Source organism: Python bivittatus, unplaced genomic scaffold, assembly GCF_059951505.1.
Source record: "Python bivittatus isolate LINGU-HERP-01145 unplaced genomic scaffold, Pbiv_v1 ctg000310_np1212, whole genome shotgun sequence".
Taxonomy (NCBI): domain Eukaryota; kingdom Metazoa; phylum Chordata; class Lepidosauria; order Squamata; family Pythonidae; genus Python; species Python bivittatus.
Genome location: NW_028277054.1, coordinates 3,540,857 through 3,564,465, shown reverse-complemented (window position 1 = coordinate 3,564,465; position 23,609 = coordinate 3,540,857). Strand labels below are relative to the sequence as shown.

Sequence of the window (23,609 nt, the reverse complement as noted above, 5' to 3'; positions counted from 1 at the left end):
CAACAGAGGGAGGCAAGTCACAGATGTGGGCAGCAGCACAGAGCTAACATCTCGAATTTGTTTGGCTTTTTCAAAGTTTATTTTTCTGACAAAAACAAAAACAACAATGTACAGCATTATTACACAGCAGGATTACATGGGGCCTGGTGAGCCAGCAGGGCGAGAGGTCACCAGCATGGCATTGTGCCAGGAATTAGTCCTAGTGGCGGTAGTGAGGGCTCCGGGATCGTGACCGCGAGTGCCTGTGAGAAAGAGAAGAAGCTACTTTAGTACAAAGAGATGGGTAGGGAAGCTTACTTATAGGCTGACAACTCCCATCATCTATCAATGGAAGTGGAGAACTCGGCAGGAACAACATTTGCAGCAGCACGTTCCTTTTCACCACTCAGCCACAAAATGCCCACCAACGGCTTTGACGAAAGTGTATCTCTGGCTCTAAGTGGGCCTTTCCCCAACCTGCCGCCTTCCAAATAGAGCAAATGTGAGTAAAACTGGCCTATTATTTTACAGGCTCCCCCCATTCACACCAGTGAGTTTCCTGAATGCACCAAGTTGGCCTCTGTGTGACTGAATGCTGGACCAAATGGGCCTTTGGCGGTTTTATTTGCATGTTTTTCCTACATAAACCATCAAGAGTCTTTTGGATTGTGGGGGCATAGAAATACATTTAAAAATAAACCTGATTCAGCAGAGCTCTTGCATTCAAAACAAAGCCAAGTATTCAAGTACTTAGCATCAATTACTCCTCCTCCAATGGCTGGTACACGTTCATTTCCAAAGTTGTTAGTTTCAACATGGCACCAACACTCCTCCATTCTGCTCCACGTTAGCCCCTTCAGCACCCCCTAAGTGGATAAAAAGCAGGCCTTACCTTCTTGAGGAGCTGTATTCTCGACCTGCAGAACAAATACAAATGAATAATAAAACCTCTACATTTACACCTCCAGAATCTTGCAACTTGCTTAGCAAACATGTAGGAAAAGATGCAGAGTCAGATCAGTGGGACTGATATGTGACACACACCAAACTCCTCCCTGTGTTACAAAAGCCTTGCCAAGCAGTAAATCACACCATTCCTTTTTTTTTTTTAAATGGATTTAATTCTGGGACCAAAAATCAGAGCAGTGATGCTTGCATCCATCCACCAGTCAACAATACCAAGCCGTGCCCCACTTCCCCAACTCTGGAAACTGACACAAAGGAATGCACTTTCCAAAGCAAGTGTTCTGTGCTTGGAACACATTATTTATTTTAAAAGATTTATATAGCTGACCGTATTGCAATAACAACCCTTTACAAAACAGTAAAACCAACAAAGAACCCCAAGCCAAAAAAACAAAACATAAAAACTCATGGCACCCTGAGGCAGCACTCTTATGCATTTGTACACCATTATACTACGCTCTGGCTTCATCCTGCCCCGATGCTCGTGGAGTGTACCACTTGAATTTGGCACAGTCTCTTTCAAATTTAAAACATTTCTTATCCCTCTAAAGCAGTGTTTCTCAACCTTGGCAGCTTTAAGATGTGTGGACTTCAACTCCTGGAATTCCCCAGCCAGCCCTGCTGGCTGGGGAATTCCGGGAGTTGAAGTCCACACACCTTAAAGATGCCAAGGTTGAGAAACACTGGTCTAAAGCTAACACTTACTGTAACGCGGAGAAGGAGAGCGACTATGGCGACTGTACTGTCGCTCCCACTCTTCCCGCTCCTTCTCCCGCCGTTCACGCTCCCTGCCGAGAAAAGCATGGAGATTAATGAGGACAAGGCACCTGGCGCCATCCCACCCCACCACAGGGATGAGAAAACCCAAGAGAGATTACTTCATCCGGATCTTCCGAGCCATGGCACGCAACTCATCTTCTCGTTCCTGGAAGAAAAGATGAGGGTCTAGTCAGCCCAAGGATGAAAGCTACCTGGGACAGCAAGGGAATGATCTCAAAGGCGTACCTACACCCAGAAGCTGAGTTTCTGCTGTAAGAGTACATTATGCTAAGATTTTGAAGGTTGGAATTCCAAATTAGAGGCCACCTGGTGATACTATCCTTATAGTCGAGCAATGAATAGCATTCAGTGGTGAGGTATCAGCCAACAGCACAAAACCATTCCCAACGGCTTGAAGCTTGCAATCGCAGCCCTCACATTTCTTTATGATCAGAGCAATGGGTACAGGGAGTACCCAACTTAAGAACGAGTTCCGTTCCCAAGGCCTGTCTTTAAGTCAAATTTGTCGTCTGCAAACCAGGCGTTCTTAACCCAGGGCCTACCTGTATTCCTTAAGTTCTTCTGCACCCAGAACTGTTCTACAAAGGGGGTCGCTTGAATGCTGACCAAATCTGTGTGCACGCAGGAGAGAGGGTGACTCTGTCCTCTCTCTAATTTGCTGAAGTTAAATTTTAAAAAACACTCTAGCTTCTAAGATGTCTACCACTGCACACATCGCTTTAATCTACTTTAAAAACCCAGAAAATGAAAACTCTTATCCTCTACATTCTGGCCTTCCCCTGCCCCCCTCCCCGCAACTGTGGTTTTGATACCATATACTCAATGCCACTGGTTTACTGTATTTACATTTCTCTTTTTTGACGAGGACAGTCTAACCCAGGGTTTCTCGACCTCAGCAACTTTAAGATATGTGGACTTCAACTCCCAGAATTCCCATGCTGGCTGGGGAATTCTGGGAGTTGAAGTCCACCCATCTTAAAGTTGCCGAGGTCAAGAAACCCTGGCCCAAACTCGGCAGGACAGCTGCTTCACACAACCTACGCAACCCAAACCGGACGCAAGAGGCCCTTTGTTGTGGTGCCACTTGACCCCTCTTCATAGCTGCCAATCGTGCTGCACTACAATGCGCCCGTGCTAGTTTTGCCTACTGCCCTTGTGGAATCAGTTGGCTCCCTGCTTACTTGTCTTTCGTGCTCCTGCTGCATCATCTTCTCCTGGGCTGCTTTTTTATCTGCTTTAACTGAAGAGGCAGAGCAGAAAAGTGAGAGGAGGAGGGCGGCCGAGAAAAAAGGGGGGGGAGGCTTCGCTAGGTCAGACCCGTCGCAGCCACTGCCCTGTGCCACCCCCGAGATGCTTACACTGCCGGTTAAGCGCCTTCTGCATGCGCAGTTTCAGTTTCTCCTGCGGGGTCAGCTTTGGCTATAAGTAGAAGTAAACAGAAAGGTATTAAGAGTTTGCCACTCGCCCTGAACTCGTCATCCGTCGGGGGAAGGAATACTGGAGAAAGAAAGGGGTCTCCAGAAAGTCAGTCCTATAAATGAAGTATTATTGAGATTGAGTAAAAAATGTGAACAACGAGACAGCCATTCACTGAACATACAAGAATGAAAAGCATATTTTTAGTTCCCAGGGATCGCCATCAACACCCCTCTCCTCAAAAGGCTACTCTGCCCCAGCAGGAAGGGAGATCTGTCTTCCCAGCTCAAAGGATCCATGAGGAGCCAACTCAAGTGTATGTCACTAGCAGAAATCAGAGCCTTGGGTCAAAGGAACAAAAAAAAGGGCAGCTTATTTCAGGGATGCAAAAGGGAGCAACGGCATGGGAAAACAGGCTTCAGCCATCTGGAGCGAGCAACTCCAGGAATTCAAAATACAAAAAGTCACTAAACGACAGGACAAAGTCTACCTAGACTCCCAAACACAATAACTACATATACCCAACAATATTGACTCAGAGTTCATTTTCAAGCCGTAACTGTATTGCAAAAGATTAAAACATCATCATGGTCACAATAGGCTAATAGCAACCACCACAAAAGTGACTAGTTTAATAACATGGGGTTTTCTACTGTTTTAACATGCCAGATTTCATGGGTATGGATTGACCCTCATGAGGTGTGACATGAATCTCCCCAAATTTAAGAACAACTTGTATCAAAAGTCAATGAAATATATACGTCGTTGGAATCAGTCATCCCAGCCTTTTCCTAAAAACAACCCGAAAACAAACGATCTAATAAAAATAATCGTCAAAGGAGAAAACAAGGCAACCGAGTCATGGAACTTTTGACATTCATGTCAGACTCATTTTTATAAAGGCTGATTCCTTTCTGTATATTTGGAACAAGAATCAGAATAAATGGAATACCAATCACATTTTTGAAAAATTAGGCCACTTGGTTTCCTGATTTCAATGTATCTGCACTTCACCCAGAATCAGAGAGGCTTTCAGTCTTGTTTGTACAGGGCAGGATTCCAAAAATGCGATGCTTTAGTTTTCGGACTTGGACTGTTTTTCCAGTCCTGCCTGCAGCCCTCTGACTCGCATTACATTTCCGTCTTCCGCAGGGATCAAAGCAATATCCCCCCCGGCCAGGAGTTTGGCACAGAATCAAGCCCAACTTTTTAATCCATCTCCTGAAGCGGCCTCTAACCATTAGATGGACTGACCCTAGTATTACGGGAGTTGTGGCCCAACATACTTGGAATATTCTAGATTAGGAAACTCCGGAGAATATGATCTTTGTCACCTAGCTAGAGGAATGCAATGGGTGTCTATCATGGCAAACCCAAAGGGCGTTTTTTGACACTGATGTTACAACCCCCTCCATCTTTTATTGTAAGCCTTCTCAAACAAGAAGGACAAATACTAAAGGAACAGAGCATTGCAAAGTTTAGTCCAGCTTTCTTCAAGTACGTTGAGTTCTGTTCCCAGCATTCTCAGGAATAGCCATGCTGTCTGGGGAATTCTGGGAATCTGAATCCACATCTGGAGGGCACCAAGGTTGGAGATGGCTGGATTAGGCAATCACACAATGAGTGATTTAGACTGCATTTTGGCCAAGTCAGAATTTGTAAAGCCAGCAAGGTACCAAAACAGGGCTCACCAGTTAAGATTTCAGGATTATTTACTACTACATTTCATACTGTTACCTTCTGGTGCAGGCTGATCTTGGGAAGAGATGGATGATGATTTGATTTAATGAGCTATGTAAAGAGGACCGAACCCCCAGGGTTATACAGCATTGATTCCTGAGGCCTTAACTAACTGATCTATCTTAGCACTCTTGGCTCTGCAAGTTTAACTCACGTCAAGGAATTGGAGGATTCTACCTTTAAAAAGCCTCACCGTGCAAAACTGAATTCAATTCACCTCTTGTGGAAGAAGAGCCTCACTTGCCAACTCTTCCAGAAACACCAATAGCCAGTCGGCAGCTGGTAACAAACTTTTCCCTCCCCAAAGACTGAAAAACTGGGAAACGTTCAAGTCCCCCGCAGCAGTTCAGGATGGCAGCAACCGGGACTTGGCTGAAAATAAGAAAATGCCCACCAGCCACAGAGCCAGGATTCCCACCCATTTGCAATACGGCACCACTTACGAAACTATTTTTGTTCTCATGACATACTTTTGTACAAGTATCCCCATTATCAAGAGACCGTGCTGTGAAGGTGGCTCTTGCCCAATCCTCTACCAGCTCACCAGCCATTTCCAGGTCAAAGACTCCCAGAAACCTGAATGCCCAACAGCAAAACCCACTACTTTTCAGAGGCACGCTGAGACACAGAAGAACGCACCTCAGGGCAGTTGCCTGAACAAGCCCAATTTAACAAAATCGAATAAAGAAAGTAGTGCGTAACCGAATAATAAGTGACATTACGGTACATTTAAAGACATGGAATTAAGGTGGCATTGCTGTATTATTTGTTTTGATGCCCTAAAACAGAGAGGCCAAATTTTCCTTCCTGAGCCAATGAAGAGCGGTAAGCATGGAATCAATCAGGTAAGAAATTGTTTTTGTTAACCGAAAACCCGCCCAACACAAGTTTTCCAGATGTTCGCGTGCTCAACGAATGGCAGAAATCCTTTCTCCAAGTAGAGCACGAACTTGTGGTTTTGATTGTGCCGGCTGCTCTCTATCACTAGTTTGTTAAGATTATTGTTTTTAACCTTATATGAACCTGCTCAAGCTTAGGGCTGAAACCAAAATGTGAACAACAAACAAAGGTGCTTTGCAGTCTGCTACAGAGTTTTCAAGAGCGGGGAAGCAGGAGCAAACGCTCAGGGAATTACCACAGCATCTTAGTAAGGCAACATCACCTCCTAGGCAAGAATGCAGGGTAACTGAAAATTCTTCTTCATCTACCAAACTAAAACTTGCTGGAGGATTTATACTCATACATAAAACGCTCAAGAATGAAATCTCAAGGATGTCGTCCTCCTGGTATTATACCCCATATTTACATGGTTGCAAGACTTGACGGAGCTTGCACCCTTGGAATCGATTCATCCTTAAAGAGTCTTAAAATAAGAATCCACCAAGAAGAAAACATGTGGCTGTTTACATGTTCACTTATCCAGTATAAAAACCTTCGCTGTGTTAAGATTCTGTCAGTGCTTTCAATTTAACTCAGATACTAAACCAGAGGGATCACTCATGCAGGAAAACAAAAGCCCTTAGAATTGAATAGGCATGAGAACTACACACGCACACATGCACGCATCACTTAAATGAGAGTTACTATACTTTTCTTAGTGACACTGACCACCAGGAGGCACCACCTGGTTTCATCCTTACTAGGATTTCCTCATATGTGGGTGGCCAGATGTTACTCTATGGCAGTGTTGTCCAAACTTGGCCACTTTAAGATGAGCGGACCAACTCCCAGAATTCCCCAGCCAGCATGGCTGGCTGGGGAATTCTGGGAGTTGAAGTCCACTCATCTTAAAGTGGCCAAGTTTGGACAACACTGCTCTATGGGCTTCAAATCTTCTACCAGGAATTGAACTCACAGACTTTTGCTCTTCAGATGACTGTATACAGTGCATTAGCTACCCAAGCCCTGGCATTCAGTAGTTGCAGGAAGGGACAGCTCTCAGCTCTCAGAATGGTGTATATAGTCCACCTTCCCTTAAGCTCTCAGGGCAGAGAGATACAGATGTTATATTATGTCATGCCCCCATGGTGGACTGTATATACCATTCCAAGTGCTTTCTTGGAATATGACTCAGGTGTGATTGAGGAATCCCCAGAGGGACTGTGCTTTAGCAAAAGTGGGGGGGAAATACTCATCTCTCTTGCAAAAAACCATGACAGATTCTATCTCAACAGCTCGGTGTTGAGTGAGATAGTCCATGTTTTCATCACAGATTCAACACTCGGGGCTTCCAGTTAAAAGAATCCTAGCCAACAAGATCAGGTACGATTTCTACCACAGCTTCTGGAAAGCAGCTGTGCATCTGTGATAGAAGGTGAACCTAGCCCTGAGAATGGGGAAGGTAAGGAAAAAAAAAACATTGAGGCAGGCATTTCAGAAAAGATTACTCAGTCCTGGGGAAGAAGAAAGTGGGAGAAAGAAACTCAGAATAACTCTGCCTTGATTTTCTTTGGGGCAAGAAGGAGCAGAGAGAAACTCTGGTAAGCTGTCAAGATTCTGTTATTGTACCCTACATCAATAGAGAACATTCCTGAAATCTCCGCTGCTTCTCTTCCTTGATGGTGCCTAGCTTGGAGGGCTGTCAACATCAATAAGCAGATCCATAGTATGCCTCAGCAGAAGTTGAATAACTGCAGCACAATTTTAGTTGTTGAACTAAAATCCCCAGCACCCCTGGCCTGCAAAAGCAGTGGTGATGGATGCTGGGAATTTAGCTACCCAGAGGTTCCCCATCGCTGCCTTACACACTGTTTCCACTCCAGATTTCCTTTTGTGGGATGGGCTAGAAACAAGTCCAACACCAAGCATACAAAGAAGACTTACAAAAGACACTAGATCCAGGCAGGGGAAATTGATTAAGAGGATCTGCTTTATAAAGCGCTGATTACAGAGAAACACCAACCAGTTGCAGCCAGGTCAGCCTCCTTTGCCCACCCAAAGACCAGCCGCGAATCAACAACTTCTGTCTGTCAAGAAAAACTTTCTAGGCTTAATTAAGAGAACCTCTTCCTGGAAACACAATGCCAAATTAATCCCCACTATTGTCTTCCCAAGCCCAAAGCTTTTCAGTGATATCCCACAAAGCCCAAATGGTTTCCATTTTAACAGAACTGTGAGCAAGTGCCCCTCACATCTCCACCCTTAACTAAGTATGAAACGGTCAAGCACAACCATGCAAACTCTAGAAAAGACCCCAGAGAACACTCTTTTCCTGCATGTCTATGGTTCCCCGAGTCTTTTTTTTTTTTCTGCAGTGATGGGAATTAAGAGGTGAGGTTTAAATTCTTACTGACTTTGGCTGCTCCTGTCTCTTTACCACCAGCCGTTTCAGCCCTAAAAAAAGAAAAGGATGCCAGTCAAAAGATGCATGCCCACTGTGAGACCCCAGACGGGTTCATCTGAGTCAGCAATGTACATGCCTTCATAGATTCCCCCCAGCCTCTTTCCATTTAAGGTCCAAGACTAACATAACATGTGCTAATGGAGCTATCCTAAAAGAGCACATGGAAGCTTTCATTTGTGCAAAATGCAGCCAGCATCATAAAACTACACCGATTGCCAGCTGTCTCTGGGAACAATTTAAAAGGTTGGTTTTAAAATCCTGGATAGCTCAGTGCTCAATGATCTGTGGCCCCCCCTCACAATACCAGCCTAAGCACGCACACCAAACCAATACCCAGTCTCCAACAAACCTGCAGATGCTTCCTGTACCCCCCACCACCCTCCTTGCCCTGCTGGATTTCAGGGCTTTTTGGTTTCTCATCACTTAAGGGAATGAGAAATGGGCCTGCTGCAAAGGCAAGCCCCAACTTCACGCAGGGTCTGAATTTCCAGCAACATCTGGAACAGAAACATTCTTAGAAAATAGAAGGCAGAGGGTGTGTCTCAAACCTTTGGAACTGTGTGTGTTTGCTCAAGGGAAAAAAGACAAAACTAAGCTGAGGTGGTAGGTAACACCCTGTGCAGTTAGACAGGGTGGTGAGGACCCGTGTCACCAGTTCCTCTAAGAAATGGGAGCTAGGAGATTCAATGTGTCCATGCTGGCAGCCATTCTGTGACTGCCCCTAAGATGCTCTGCAAATCCCAGATGGGCCCTCCAGAAAAAGGCTGCAGATGACACTCCCTTGCTAGAAATCCATTTATCAGGCATGCCGGAGAAGATCATGAATGCAGGAGAAGATCTCCTGGGTCCCTCCCAACACCCCCAACTCCTGTCAACTTTAAATTTAAGCAATTACGGCAGTTTGGGCTGGGGCAGGGTTTCACCTCCCTGACTTGGGGTGGGGGGACAAATCTTGTTTCTTTTTCTTATACAACTCATACTGCACTGTTAATGGACAGAGCAGAACCCCCAAGGGCAGTGTTGTTCAAACTTGGCCACTTTAAGATGAGTGGACTTCAACTCCCATGCTGGCTGGGGAATTCTGGGAGTTGAAGTCCACTCATCTTAAAGTGGCCAAGTTTGGACAACACTGACCAAGGGTCTTCCCATCTGGCTCGAGGAGGAAAGGCAGAGGAAGGGGTGCAGGATGCTCACTTTTTCAGTTTCTCCCCTACGGCAGGCGAAGCCGCAGGCCTCAGCATCTTCTCTCTGGCTGGAGACACTGACCGGCTGCGGCTCCGTGATTCACTGTCACTCTGGCTGCTGCGGCTGCTGCTCCAGTGCCTCCCTCCCCTGCCGCTGCTCCATCGATAGTGTTCCCCAGACCGGGAGTGGCTCCTGGGGGTGAGGAAAGAGCTCAGAACCTGCGCTAGGAGACAGGCTCCCCCAAAGGAATACGGGGGCACCACTCTCCTGCCGCTTCACTCACTGACCTGGATCTGCGTCGAGAGCCGTAACGCCAGCCCCGCTCTGTTGACCGTGACCTGGAGTGTCGGCGCCCGTCCCGAGACCCTCCAGCGGAGTACCGCCTGGTCCTGCTGTGGGACCGGGAATACCTGTGGCTGCGGGAGCGGCTGTAGCCGCTGGCTCTATGATAGCCACTTGTCCGATGGGACCGTGAGCTGGACTGGGAGCTTGAGGAAGAGGAAGTGGACGAGGTGGAGGAGGAGGAGGTGGAGCGTCGCCTGGAAGGAGGAGAGGCAGGATGCTGGCTATTCACACAGGAGACTGGCAACTGAGGAGAAAGGGGCAGCCGGAAGAGGCAGAAGGATGTCCCCGGCTGCCAAGATCTAATCCTGCTGGACACTCTCAAAGTAGAGAAAAGCTTCCAAATTAATGACTCAGTTGTCTGCAAATGGCTTGGGTTGCCATTCATTTCCCCGCCTTCTCTGTCTTCTTCGGGGCACCGAAGGCAGGAAGGTTTGGAAGACCTGGTGGGTTCCACACCATGTTCGACTCAACCTAGTGCAACAGGCGTGGGGAGGTTGGTTTACTACAAGATCTCACTGCAAGCTGCAGAGCCTGACCTCCAGCTCAGAATCCCCAGGGCATCTGTTCCATTCCTGAGAATTCCAAATTTCATTTTAAAAGGAGGAAATGCAAGCCTGTCTACTTTCACAATTGCCAAGGAAAGCTTTTTCAAAGACAAAGGAAAAAAAATTGTGCATGGGAACAGACGCCCAGAGAGGGACACCTGCAGAGTTTATTATTGTTTGCTGCAAGACCTCAAACAGGGCAAGAAAAAACTTTTTTTTTTTTTGGCCAACAATGTAAACACTGAGGGTCCCCTGTGTTAGAACCTTCAAACTGGTCTTTAAGAGCTATTTTTTTCCAAGCCACTTCCTTGGTTTTGCTGACAGCATGCTCGATGGAATGTGATTATTAATTGCCCTTTGCTGCTGTACTGCAATTCGATTGCTATTTAGTTTTTTCATGAGATGGTATATAGAAATAAAATAAGACATCTTATGAAATCTTTAGGTGGCTAAAAATACTATTAGTACAGTAATGATGATGCAGGGGAAGGCAGCAATCATTTCATTTGCAGAATTTGGATTTGTCGGGTTGGAAAATGCTAGGGTTTAATTTGCAGTAAAGCAGCTTCCCATGCCACAGGACTATCCCAACCATGAGGCAAGAGGATCTCTATAAGGTTAAGGCAGCCATACAGGATCTCTGAACCCCCCTCTCCTTCAACGAAGCCCCAGTAGGATGCAAGATGAGCACGGAACATCCCAGACCCCCTGATGCCCCATGGGACAGGAGGGCTCCTCTTTCCCGTTCCTTGACCAGATTCCACAATGAAAGGATCATTCACGCAAGAACTGGCCTGCAAGAGTGACCGATGGCAATGCAGTTCCCCAAACACGGTCAGGACCAGACCGAGCGTTCAGGGAGGATGATGTCAAAGTAAACTGTCAACCTTTGACCCCAGAATGGTCTCTGCTTTAAGGTTTGGGAAAGGCGAGGCAGATGCGAAAGTTACCGACCGGGAGGAGGCACTATGACCTGCCGCAACGCTGCCCTGCTGCGCTTGGCCGGAGCGTGCCTTGTTGAGGGAGGCAGTTTTCCTAGGGGGTCCTCCGGCTTGGGAGGCAGCGGCTTCTTCATCGCTGCCCCCAAAGCTGGTGATGAAGGTGATCTTCTCTTCGTGACCTGGGGAAGGCGAGCGAGAGCGGGAGCGAGACTCGGACGTGGATTCCGAGGGGGATCTGTGGGATGAAGCCAGACGATCACTGGAGACAGGAGAACAGTAGAGGGGGCTAATTCCAGCCTGCAGCATTCCTTTCACATGTGGCATGCATGTGTGCATAATCACGCTCATCTGCCACAAATGGTATTCGAGTAAGCATCAATATTCGACAGACTAAAATAGTATTACAGCAAGAAGAACCCAGAACAGTCATTTATTTTTACAGGTTCGCAATTAAAAACGTAACAGGGATAAACACTAAGTTGTAAACCACGCTAACTCCCTTTAAAGGCCAAGCTGTTGCTGCACATACAGACCCCGTTCTGACTGTCCTCCACAAGCGCAAGGGTATTTAGGAAGCCACAGAAAGTTTCCCCTGCACTGATCCAGGGAAGGGCCGAGGGAACCCAAGGCAGAGCAGTTCCATTCACTCACCGTTTGTAGGGGTCGTAGGTGGGGCTGTCTCTCCGGGCATAGCTGTAATGAGAGAAGACTGTGAGGACCCAAACCCTCGCCTCTCCTGCACTGCAAGAGATTTGCAAAACGTCACTGTAGCCCGCGGCCTTTCTTCTCAGCAGTAGCTTTAGTCCAAGCCTAGGAGATACCACTTTTAAAAAAAATCGGTTCATCTAAGTTTCCTAGAAAACAAATATCTGTAAAAACTAACTGTAGGTTTTTTAGTTTTAAAGGATTTAACGAGTTGTTCTAGTACTTCAGGTGTCTTAGAAGCTGAAAACACTGCAGGTCCGAACAATGCTGTTAACAAATGTAACTGCGAATATTGCCAATGGGTTACATCTGATAGATGATATTTATCTCTTGACACAGCATGTCTTAAAAATTCATCTTGATCATCTATCAGTTGGTCCAAAGTCAATATCCCCACTTCCATCCAATTTTTCCATATCACCATCTTTTCCCCAATTTTTAAAGCTGGGTTTCCCCATAAAGTCAATTTAGCATGGGAAAAAGGGTCGAATCTTTTTTTTATTAGACATCACATTCCATAACTTCTGATGTAATTGTTTCCAGAGATACTAGGGTTTTAATGTGTTTAGATCCTAATGCTGTCCATCCAGCCAAACGTGCTATATATGTATATTCCAAAGTTGCCCAAATCGGAAAATTAACACCAACTGTTGGCTTCCAATATTTAATACTTGACAATAGGTAAGCATGGTGATATAGATCCAGATTCGGAAAACCGAATCCTCCCTCATCAATTGGTAATTGCATTTTCTGTAAAGATATTCTTGGAATCGAAGAACCCCATAAAAATTTTCTAAGCAACGAATTTATTTTCTGAAAATATTTTCCAGATATATGAACTGGAATTCCTCTCTGAATATAAATTAATCTGGGAATAATACTCATTTTGAGAGCGTTCACCTTTCCCCAAAGGGTGAGGTTTAATGACTCCCATCTACTGATATCTGAAGAAACCTCTCTCTATATTTTATTTATTTTAACTTGCTACTGAGTTATATGTTTTGGTATGCACATTCCTAAATATTTAATGAATTCGGTACAAGTATGGAATTGATATTCCTTAAATGGATAGATGACCAAATTTCTACCAATTGGCATCAATTCCAACCTGGACCAGTTGACAGAGTATCCTGCTATTTTACTAAAGGCATCTATCATTTGCATCAACGCTGGAATAGTAGTATGAGGTTTAGAAATAAACAAAAGAATGTCATCTGCAAATAAAACCAATTTGTATTCAACTGAGTTACATACTACTCGTAGATCTCCCCAAGTTGTCTAATAGCACAAGCCAAGGGTTCCACACAGATATTAAAAAACAAGGGTGAAAGTGGACATCCTTGTCTAGTTCCTCTAAATAGTGGGCAAGTAGGAGAAAGCATGCCATTAACCTTTACTTTAGATGTGGGCAACTCATATCGTATCTTAATCCATTTTATGAATTCCAAAGGAAATCTAAACCTGTTTAGTAGGGCAAACATATTTATTTATTTGTCAGATTTATATAGCTGCCCATCTTACAAACAGTGACTCTGTTTGTCTACTGTTTATATATTATGTCAAAGGCTTTTTTAGCATCTAATGAAAAAATTACAAACTGATCTTTATCTTTATTCAAGTCTATTAAATCAATAACTAATCTAATGTCGTCTGCTGCTTGCCTAGTAGTAACTTGCATTAGTTTGTATAGATATTTGTTATCAGTAAACAAATTTTATATGCAGATGCTAAAAAATGAATGGAATAAAGAATTAGAGGTTCCTATATTGCCTAGGCAATGGGAAAGTGTCTTAGCTTCTGTAGGAAGAGTGTCAATGGAACTCAAATGATGACTAATACAACAAAAATAATATTTAGTGTTTACTAGTCTCTATTACATTTGTATAGAAAAGGACTGTCAAAAACAGCATTTTGTTGGAGATGTAATAAGGATAATGCTTCTTTAAAACACATGTTTTTACAATGTCCTATAATTACTAAGTTTTAGGAGAAAGTAGCGGATTATATAAATATAATTGTGCGACAAAAGCTATAAAGTTTTCAGCGGATAGTATTCTCTTGAACTATATACCTAGTACATGAAATTTGACAACCAGACACCTTAATTGAATTCTCCATGCCCTTATTATGGCCAAAAGACTGATACTGCAACCTTGGAAAGATAAACGTATGGCCCCATTTATTCAATGGATTGAAGACTTGCCACCTATCAGCAGATTGCCTATAGACGTAGATTCTGTATAGACTTATATAATGAAATATGGGATTCATTTATATAAAATACAGTAGGTTAAAAAAATGAGTTATATACGTACTTGAATAATATTTGCATTAGATTATGCAATTGTAACTATTTACCATTTAAGTAATATATCATACTGGTTTTTTTCTTGCTGTATTTTTTCACTTTTTTAAAAAAGCACCGTTTCTTTTCTTTTCTTTTCTTTGACAATGTATTCATTTCTATCATAATCATTTTTGTGTTTTGTTCTTTTTCCTTTTTTTGTCATCATTTTAAAAGCAATAAAAATAATAAAAAGTTTCTTACCCTAGCCCTCCTATTATTATCTCTACCCATCTTGAAAGAGCTGAATGTACCAAACATATCCTGAGGGATCCCCGAGGCCTCACAAAATCCTCTGCCCTCCCCCCCCCATAACAGATCCATAGGTCTGCTGAATTTTACTACAACTTACTACTATTACAAGCCGCAAGCAATTAAACAGAATTAGTCTGTGACATAAGCTAGCAGAGTCGCAGGACAGGGAATCCCTATCACAGGGAATCCATCCTCCTGCAGCAGGGGAATGAATGAAAGAGGAAGAGGTTTACGGGGGACTTGCTGAAGAGCACCATTCCAGAAAATTCAACTGGTACTGTTTCACACTTACGTAGAGAAGGAAATGGCGTCAGGAAGGGCCACGTGGACAGGAAAGGGCAAAGCCGTGACACCTTCTGCTGCTGACAAGGAAAAGTGTTTTGCCTCTCACCAGAAAGAGCTCTTGCATCTTTTGCCCACCCCCAGTGACTCAAGGGCAAGAAACACTGAAATGAGCCCAACTTCCAAAGGCCTACCTCGGAGGGCTGATTTTCCTTCCTTTCAAACGTTTCTCTCGGAATTCCCTCCTTTGTCGCCTAGAGCGACGACCCTGGAAGAGAGAGCAGATCAGGGACCACAGAAAGGCCGCAGGCTCTAATGGGCCTATCACCACTCCCCAGTTCACTAGCCGCGGACAAGAGGAATTGCCCCACCTTTTGGGCAGCATTTTTGCCTACATGAGGGATTTTAGATTAGTGACAAGTGGGAGGAATCTGAAATGACCTCCTTCAATCCCAAGAGTCGAGTGGAGAGAACAGCCAGGCTCAGCCCTGCCCAGGCTTCCATTCTCTTACCGAGTACATGGCTTTTTCTTCCTCCAAAGCTTTGGCATGTTTGATAGCTTCTGCCTCCTCTTTGTCCTTCCGCAACATTCTTCCAGAAAAAGAAGGGAGAGAGTTGAAGAAAAGTGGAGGATACACCTAGGGATTTATGCCCAGAAAAGTGGTTTGTGTCTAAACCAAAACATGAATGTTTGGTCCAGATGCAGAATGAAACATGGCTGTTCCAGGGCAGAAGTGTTTCAGGAAAAGGGGGGAGAATGTGGAGAAGCCAAGCAACTGAGTGGATACAGAGAGGGGGATTCCTAAGAAGATGGGAGGGCAGGTCAAGAGAAGATGCTGTGCTGAGTGCTGCTGAGAGAGGGCAATGCACATCAGCCTTGCCCTACTCTCCCCACAAAACCACACTTTTGTTCTGCCCAAAACCTACAACAGCAAAATCATTGTTTTGTTTGTCAAACTGCAGTCCATCCAGAATGATTGAGCAGAACTTCCAAAGCACACGTCTTTGTTTGAGGTTCCAAAACAAACGCATGTTCCATTTCATGCATGTTTTATAATATTGTGTGTAAGCTTCTCAGGAACTCCAAAGAGGGCAGGCGTCTTACCGGACAAAGTCTCCCTCTGCCATCCCGTAGGTCGTTGCCTGTTTATTCAGGTCAGCCACCTGGTCCTGGTTCAGCTCATCTACATCAACTTCGACATCTGAAAGCAACGTAAGGCAGCTGCAATTTGCCCCATTATCATCTGACCAGGCATGCTAGCCCTCCCGATCGGCCCTCTTCCAGATGTGTTGGACGACATTACCCATCACTCCCATGCTTGGCCCAGTTTATGTGGAAAGCACCTGGCTGGCAAAAGAGAATAAACCTCTACTCGAGAACTCTATGGTAATGAAATGGGTTTCCAGGTGCCCTTAGCTCCACCCAGCTGTAGACATTTGGGCTTGGATCCAAGAACCTTCTTTAGCAAATCCCAAGAGCAATCTCTCCTCTCCTTTGCCTTGTTCCAAATGCCACAACCCAAAATGCCACTGAGATGCCACCTTTTTCCCCTTGTGCTCAGACCATCACGCAAGAGCCCTTAACACTTGGGAACCAGAAAGTTCCACTCATCCAGATGCTATTTTTCCACAGCTGCCTAGATACCTGGAGAGGCTTACACCAACATCTTAACATATTAGGCCTGAGCCCCAGCAACTGAAAGCCAAGATTCCTTTTGACCACCTAAACAAACAATTCCCCCAAACATCTCCCGTGACCCACCCAATCCTCTTGACTTCCACTTCCACCAGAAGGATTATTGCACCATGCAATCCTATACACATCTACCCAAAAGCAAAGTCTGCTAAGTTCAAGGGGATAGCTAGATATGTACAAGATGGCATCCAGGTTGACAGATATCCAGGAAAAGGAATTGTTGAAGGAAAATGGCAGCATGTGGCACCAAGAGAGAAAGCTGGGGCAGCAGGCGATGGTGCCCTGAAAAGAATTCTCAGCACAAAAATGCTGAGACACGCACAAAAACACACACACACACAGGTTCAACACAGCGAGTTATCTGACACAACTGTTTGTCTTCATGTTCCAGAGAATCTGCAAGTTCTAGGGTGGGATACAAATGTGACAATAAGGCTGGGAAAGGACAGTAAGGCCCTGCCATGTTCCTGCTTCTGCGCAAGTCTGATCCTAAAGGCACTCTGGAGATGTACCAATATCAGGGATGACTTCATCCTCGTCGGTGTTGCTGTCTTCCTCAGAATCTTCCTCCTCCGCTCGTTTCTCGGAAGGATTCTCAAGTTCTGCCACTGTGCTGTCCTCGTAGGTGTATCCAATAGAAGCCTTCTTCTCCGCCAACCTAGATGGAGAAATGTTGATCATTAAGTACAGGCTTCCTGGAGTCCCAGAGCAGACATCTGTGCTGGGATTCTACACCTTGCCCTATTTATTTAAAGCAGTGTTTCTCAACCTTGGCAACTTTAAGATGTGTGGACTTCAACTCCCAGAATCCCAGAATCCCCACACATCTTAAAGTTACCAAGGTTGAGAAAGGCTGATTTAAAGTATTTTTATACTGCTCTTCAGCCAGACTTAATCTGTAGATTGGTAAGAATACAATCTCCCCTGCCTTCCAGCTGTCAGATTTCAAACCAGACATGGCAATAAATCTCTTCTTTCCATGAACTCAATCCTGCATTCAGTGTCTAACAACAGTTCCCATCAGCCCAGCTGTTGCAGTCAATGGTGAGGAGTGCTGGGAGCAACAGCCAGAGAGTCCCAAAAGGGTCTGAATCGCTCCCAAGACGTCTTAGGTTGATCCACCTCAATGTACTCACTTCTTTTTTTCATCCTCATTGGGCTTTTGGAGTCCCCCATACAGCTCGTCAATGTAGATCTGATACAGGCATTGTTCTTCTGAGACTGTAAAGCAGGGATGGAGACAAAGCAGATGAGATCCTTGCAAAGCTGGTCCAGTGCAGCAAAAAACAGGCTGGCTTCAAGTACGACACAGCCCTCTTCCCCCTCTGTCATCCTCTATCCCACCCATCATCATCCAGGCTCAACGGGAGAAAGTCAGCTGAAATGTTCAGTAGTAGGCAGATACGGTGAATGACCCTGAAAGCACACAATCTGAAGGGCTTTGGGGTGGCAATGTTTCTCCTATCCCAGAACAGGCCAACTCATCTTTATCCACATCTGCTCTGCAGTATGTGACCTGCCTCCTGCCCTGCTAACCCAAGATAGGTGGCACCATCTAGCCAATCCTCTTTGATCATAAAAAAAAAAAAAATTAAGCAGGGTCAAACCTAGTTAGTACTTACATGGGAGACCACACAAAATCCCAGGGCTGTAAACAGACTGAGAAGTTAAAAAAAAAATGTCCTAGTAGAATGTAATGGCAGACTACTTCTGTACTATAGTCAAGAAAATTAGGTGGACGTTTCCATAAAGTCATCAGGATTTGAGCTCAACAAGGTCAGGCCAAGAATGAACACTGTCCTTAGGTCCCAGAGATAAGAGCATTGGGGGTTCGGGGACAAAAGGGACAAATCAGAAGCAACAGAAGCACCAAGCAAGGATTCCACAGTCTCTGCAAAAGCCCCAAGGCTTGTAATTCTCGCAGGCAAAGTGTCTGAAAGCACAGATGTGTGTCCTGGCCACGATCAGGAAAGGAGGAGGGGTGTTGCTTGAAAATCCAATCTTTTCTCACAGGTGCTATATTCCACTATTCCCTCCATTACTCCTACCTCTCCTTCCTCTTATTATTCTTCCTCTAGCAATTGGGTTCCAGTACTTTGTGATTAAAAAGGAGAGGCACTGATCCCTCCCTCAATCTTGTCCCCAAGGCTGACTAGAGAATGCCATCCAATGAACTGCCCTTTCTATTTATTAACTCCTTAAAAGTCTAAGCTGAGGTGTTTGCCTTGTTCAACAGGTTTGGGAGCCGCTGGAGTGAAGCACCATCATTCCTTAACTGGAACCCTCTGTGCTCTACTGCAATGCAAGAAAAATCAAGGAGAACTTACTGCCAGCAAAATCGTTCTGCACAAGCCCTCTATATCTTTCATAGTTGCATTTCCTTTCATCAGACTCCTGCTCTGGGGAGCTGGAGACGTAAGAGGAAGAGACCAGAATTAAAATTCTAAGCAGATAAGGATGGGCAAGAAAGTCTTTGAACACTACACAAAGACCAGCAGAACAGATCCACCTTGTGCTGTCCCCGCACCCCTGCATCCCAATCCTGAAAATCGCAGTACAGAGAACTTTCCCCGCGTTAGCCTGAGCCTTCCCAAGAAAACAGGCCTTGTTCATTTATTTTATACCAACTAGGTTCACACCTCACATTAACATCTATTTGTGTCTGATGTAACACGTAAGCCAAACGACTGCATGTTGTGGTTGGGCATATCGTGCAGATGCAACCCACTGCAATTTGACAAGCCACAATTGCGAGGGATCCATCAGATTGCAGAGGAGTTTATTCCTTCCCAGCAAAAGAGTTTCAGAAGCCAAACCTAGCTCTCTTCTCAATCTCCAACTGACGCAAGGGGCTGTACATTCCAGCATCAGAGGGGGAAAAAAAGGAACAAACGCCTTACATTGGATTCAGCAGTGGAGGAGTATACATGGGGATGTAATCCAGGTGGGCTCGTACATCAAACCGGTCAATCATGTTGTTGGTATCCCCCTGCCATGGCATCCTGTAAGGACACAACACCAAAGGGAAGAGGGTCCCATTAAAAAAAAAAAAATGACTCAGTGCTTACTGTGCACAAGATACCCCCCTCACTTTCAGCTGGTAAATCTCCAGTTGCCGTCAGTTCTTCTAGGTAGGCCAAACCAAGAAATCAATTCTACAGAAAAGCTACAACTACTTTTATTGAGATGGGCTAAAATAACAGAATCTTACAAGTCTGATTCTGCTGTACAATGAGGAAAATGTCTGTCTAAGCCACTTCCAAATATTATCTGCCTGTTGTGGACTTAATCTACGTTTCATCCCTTGGCAACGGAGCCTGCATATCTCCATCAAAGTCATCTTCCTTACTCTCTACGGTTTGCCAGCCTGGAACCACAAACTACTCACATATTCACAGGACTTTCAGCAGCAAGAGCCACAGCAGAATCTAAGTGCACCTTGCAGGCGCGCCCATGGACCTGCAGGAACTGGGCTGGATCCTTTTTCTGGAAGGAAAGGGCACACAGGTTAACTGCCCCAAACCCACCCAGAACACTGATCCAACTCCACAGTACTGTTACAGCCAACATGCAGGGTCCTTCCAGGACTTTGTCCTACTGTATTAATATTTTATTCTCTTTTTAGTATTTTAAGGACTGCGCTTAAACCCTTTTTACACATGTCACGTATCTATTTTATTTTTTCCATTGGTTCTTAATTTGCTTGGTATTTTATAATTTTAGATTTGTACTACATATTGGTTAATGACCATAATAAACTTGAACAGAACTGTACTGAGCTTCCAGGATTTCAGGCATGTCTTTTCCCAGCCCTCCCTCAAGATGGCAAGGACTGAACCTAGACCACTAAGGGCATCACAGCCACATGTTCAACTGAAAGGTACTGGAATACTCTGAAGATCTATTCAACTAGCTCTTATTTTCCATATATCTATGAGCTGCTCCCCAGTAACCCACCCTGAAACCTGGGAACTGGCCAGAGCATAAAATACATTCATAGATAGCTTAACTGAAAGGCAACAAAGAGAATCTAGAGGCACCTTAAAGATTAACAAACACACTTTTACGGATTAAGAGTCCACAAGAGAAATAATGGAGTCAAATGGCAATAAAATGCAAACTGACAATTTAAAGTTGCAGCATAGGGAAAAATAAGCATAACAACTCCCTCCACCAGTAATTGGGAAAAATTGACTTCATAAGGCTAGGAAGGTAGAGATATGGGAAGCTAGGTGCCCAACTATGCTCATATGAAGAAGTCAAACTTTTTGATATGGTTTGCAGTTTTTGCATATTCCCCTCCCACAGGTGACTGTTAATGCAGAGCGGGCACTGTTGAGTGGCAAATGCCGATATCAGCAATTCTGCAGCAATACTCAAGATCAGAAAACTCCATTCTCACGATGAGAAAAATGTAACATCCCATGGTCATTTCCTGAAGGTTTTTTTATTCTGAAAGAGGGACACAGTACTCATAAGGGGCAGGCATTCTCCCAAACTGAACCAAGGAGAAAGACACTCACTATCTTTTCGTAATACTCTCTCCGACGTTCTGCTCGTTTCTTATAATCCACCATCATCCCCCGCAGCTTTCGCTCATGTTTTCGAGCTTCATGCCACATCCTGCTTTTCTCCCAGCTATTCAGAAGGGTGAGGAAAGGATGCACATCCGTGTAATGGGGGGGGGGGGAGAGGAAAGGGAAATATAACAAAACTTAACAGAGCAACTTTTTCACACTACACCCCAGCCTCTATCAGACTCCACAAAATTATTATTTATTAGTCATTTCATCACACTGGTCACCAAGTGCCTGACAAAAATGACAGCGGAAGCTTCTAGAGTTCCATCAGAAATTAAACTGGTTTTCCACAAGAAATCAGACAGAATTCTATGGGAAGATGAAATACACCATGTGAGTTTCTGTGCTAGTCTTGCTTCCTCCCAATCAGCTTCCACCATACCCTGAGGACAATGCCAGTTCCAAAGCCTCTGTATACCTAATTTTACTGAACCATTCAGTAATGTGGTGACAAGGCAGAAGGAATGGCCTTGAACAGATTCTACCTACTGTAACTCATGTATGGCAATTCTCTGACTTGCCTTATTCCTAGAATTAGACAGATCAATAACTCCATGCAAAAAAAAAAAATTGGAAATTAGGGCAGATACTGTAAACCTGTAAAGATGAATTGAGAAATTAGGAAGTAATGCAGTCGAAGAACTTTAAATGACAAATAAAACAGCAGACAAGGCCTGGCATACATAATCAATACTCACTGAGAGCAGGAACTTGAGAGATGTTAAAACAGATGCTCCTTTTTCCCCAAGCACAATCTATGAAGAATTTTTTTCCCTCTGTGAAAGGAGCGCCCTAGATAAATATGAAGTCAGAAAATGTAAGCACCACAGTTTTTTTATCTGAAGGTTAACTAGTTCAAGATTTAGTTGAGGGAGGGGTAATTTTTCTCCCCAGGATTTACACAGTCACATAAAGAGCACCACCAAATGTTATTGCAGGTATGGGAATTCTTTTTTTTTTTTAGTAGTAATTTTATTAAAAATCACAGTTGCAACAATAAAAATACAAAACAAAAAAGTAATAAAAACAAAAAATAGAGGGTGCAGAGAAGAGAAAAAGATAGAAAGAAAACTCGAAAAGAAAAATAAGAATATAGTAAAGAAAAAGAAAACTCTGACAGATAGGCAATATTGAAAGGAGTCAGAGTTCCGAAGGATTTTTTCTAACAGGGCTAGTCCAGTGAAATCTAATCCTCTGTTTGTCATACTCAGAACACATCTGCATACAATGCTGAAGTATTTAATCTTACTTCAAAGAGTTAAACAGCTTTTACTTTACAACAGTGTTTTTTAAACTTTTTTCTCTCAGGACCCCTTCCCACTTTTAAAATTAGGAAGGATCCCAAAAGAGTTTTTGCTTGTATGGGTTCTATTTATCAATATTTACCACATTAAAAAATAAAATGCACACATTTGCTGCCACTACCGCTCCTCACAATTGTTTGATGGGATTTTAATATTGTGTTATTTTTCAACATAGTCTGGCAAATAATTTTGATTCTGAGGACTCCTGAGAGAGACTTGGGGGATCCCCAAGGTCCTCGGACCACACTTTAAGAAACACTGCTTTAGAAGCTACGGTAATACCACAGACCCAGTGATCATCATCATTAAGTAAAATATTTTTGACAGTTACACAGAAATATAACGGCACTGACAGTTATGGTAGCAATCCTTTGTGGAAAGGGGAAAAATGAGATCTAAACCGGAAAACCTGAAGGACTGTTTGACACTTTATAGAAAGCACTAAATAATGCTCTAAGGAACGCTACTGCTTCTCTAGTTCGGCAGCCAGAGAAAACACAGCAGCCCATGAAAAGGCGATGCTAGTCCTCAAGATTCTTGCAGCTCCCCTCCTCCTCCTCTCCCATGCCAGAAGGTTAAAGTGGCTCTTTAAAATGTCATTCCGGCCGCGAAGAATGGGGTATTGAGACATTCTGGGGGAGAAAGGGACACCTCCTGCTTATAAATGCGGGGAGCTACATGAAAGCTTCACTCGCCTATACCCAAAAGAGACACCCGAGGCGGCGATGGCCTCTCAGGCCAAGAGACGCCTCACAAGACGGGCTCCCAACACCACCCAGGCAGCCTCTACTCCCCCCGGAATCTCCCACCCGCGTCTTCTCACGACGCGAGCGGCCTCCCTCCCCGGCCACCGACTGCCTGCTCTCGGTTAGAGGACAGCAGAGACCGCTCCTCACCCTGAGCCAAAGTCGCAGCTTCTCCTCCGGAAGCGGAAACGACTCGCGTCTATGGAGTAGCAATCGGGGAGGGGAAAGAGCGCGTGCGCCCTTACTGCGGCCCCCGGATTGGTGAAAACAGGTCGTGTGACAGCGAGCACTCCAGCCAATCAAAGCCCGAGCTGGCTTCCCCCCCCCCACACGTTCAGGTCAGGTACTGACGAGGCTATGAACAATCGGCCGCGGGGCTTCTACAGGTCCAGAGGAGAGCGCAGGCGCAGAGAGCATCCGCTTTGGCCCGGGTTCGAATCCCGAGCGTCGCCTGTAA

The 23,609-nt window shown here is 44.6% G+C and overlaps 1 protein-coding gene across 4 annotated transcripts; it reads right to left on the bottom strand.

Annotated features, from left to right (window-relative positions):
• Positions 1–58: 58 nt before the first annotated feature.
• Positions 59–23,384, bottom strand: CLASRP (CLK4 associating serine/arginine rich protein). Of its 4 annotated transcripts, XM_088139864.1 has the most exons (23): positions 23,303–23,384; positions 21,801–21,894; positions 21,334–21,411; positions 21,046–21,160; positions 19,911–20,008; positions 19,423–19,524; positions 18,850–18,929; positions 17,659–17,743; positions 17,035–17,180; positions 15,932–16,028; positions 15,339–15,417; positions 15,021–15,094; positions 11,892–11,933; positions 11,254–11,499; positions 9,697–9,948; positions 9,419–9,601; positions 8,175–8,214; positions 3,084–3,144; positions 2,907–2,965; positions 1,824–1,870; positions 1,651–1,733; positions 872–896; positions 59–242 (listed from the first exon to the last, which is right to left on the bottom strand). In XM_088139864.1, exons 4-23 carry the CDS (start codon positions 21,142–21,144, stop codon positions 200–202), a joined length of 1,941 nt encoding a protein of 646 aa, XP_087995990.1. In that variant the 5' UTR covers positions 21,145–21,160; positions 21,334–21,411; positions 21,801–21,894; positions 23,303–23,384; the 3' UTR covers positions 59–199. The 4 variants fall into 4 exon arrangements, 3 of the variants coding, with proteins under 3 accessions (XP_087995990.1, XP_087995989.1, XP_087995991.1); XM_088139863.1 differs by lacking the exon at positions 21,334–21,411; XM_088139865.1 differs by lacking the exon at positions 21,334–21,411 and having other exon boundaries at positions 11,254–11,475.
• Between the last annotated feature and the right edge of the window lie 225 nt (positions 23,385–23,609).

Excerpts from the sequence above, each read along its gene's own strand:
- CLASRP (XM_088139864.1), bottom strand. The coding sequence starts at position 21,144 with ATGTGGCATGAAGCTCGAAAACATGAGCGAAAGCTGCGGGGGATGATG. Across the intron at positions 15,418-15,931 it reads GCAGAGGGAGACTTTGTCCG|AATGTTGCGGAAGGACAAAG; the intron begins GTAAGACGCCTG and ends TTTTTCTGGAAG. Across the intron at positions 897-1,650 it reads CTCTCCTTCTCCGCGTTACA|GTCGAGAATACAGCTCCTCA; the intron begins GTAAGTGTTAGC and ends TTTGTTCTGCAG.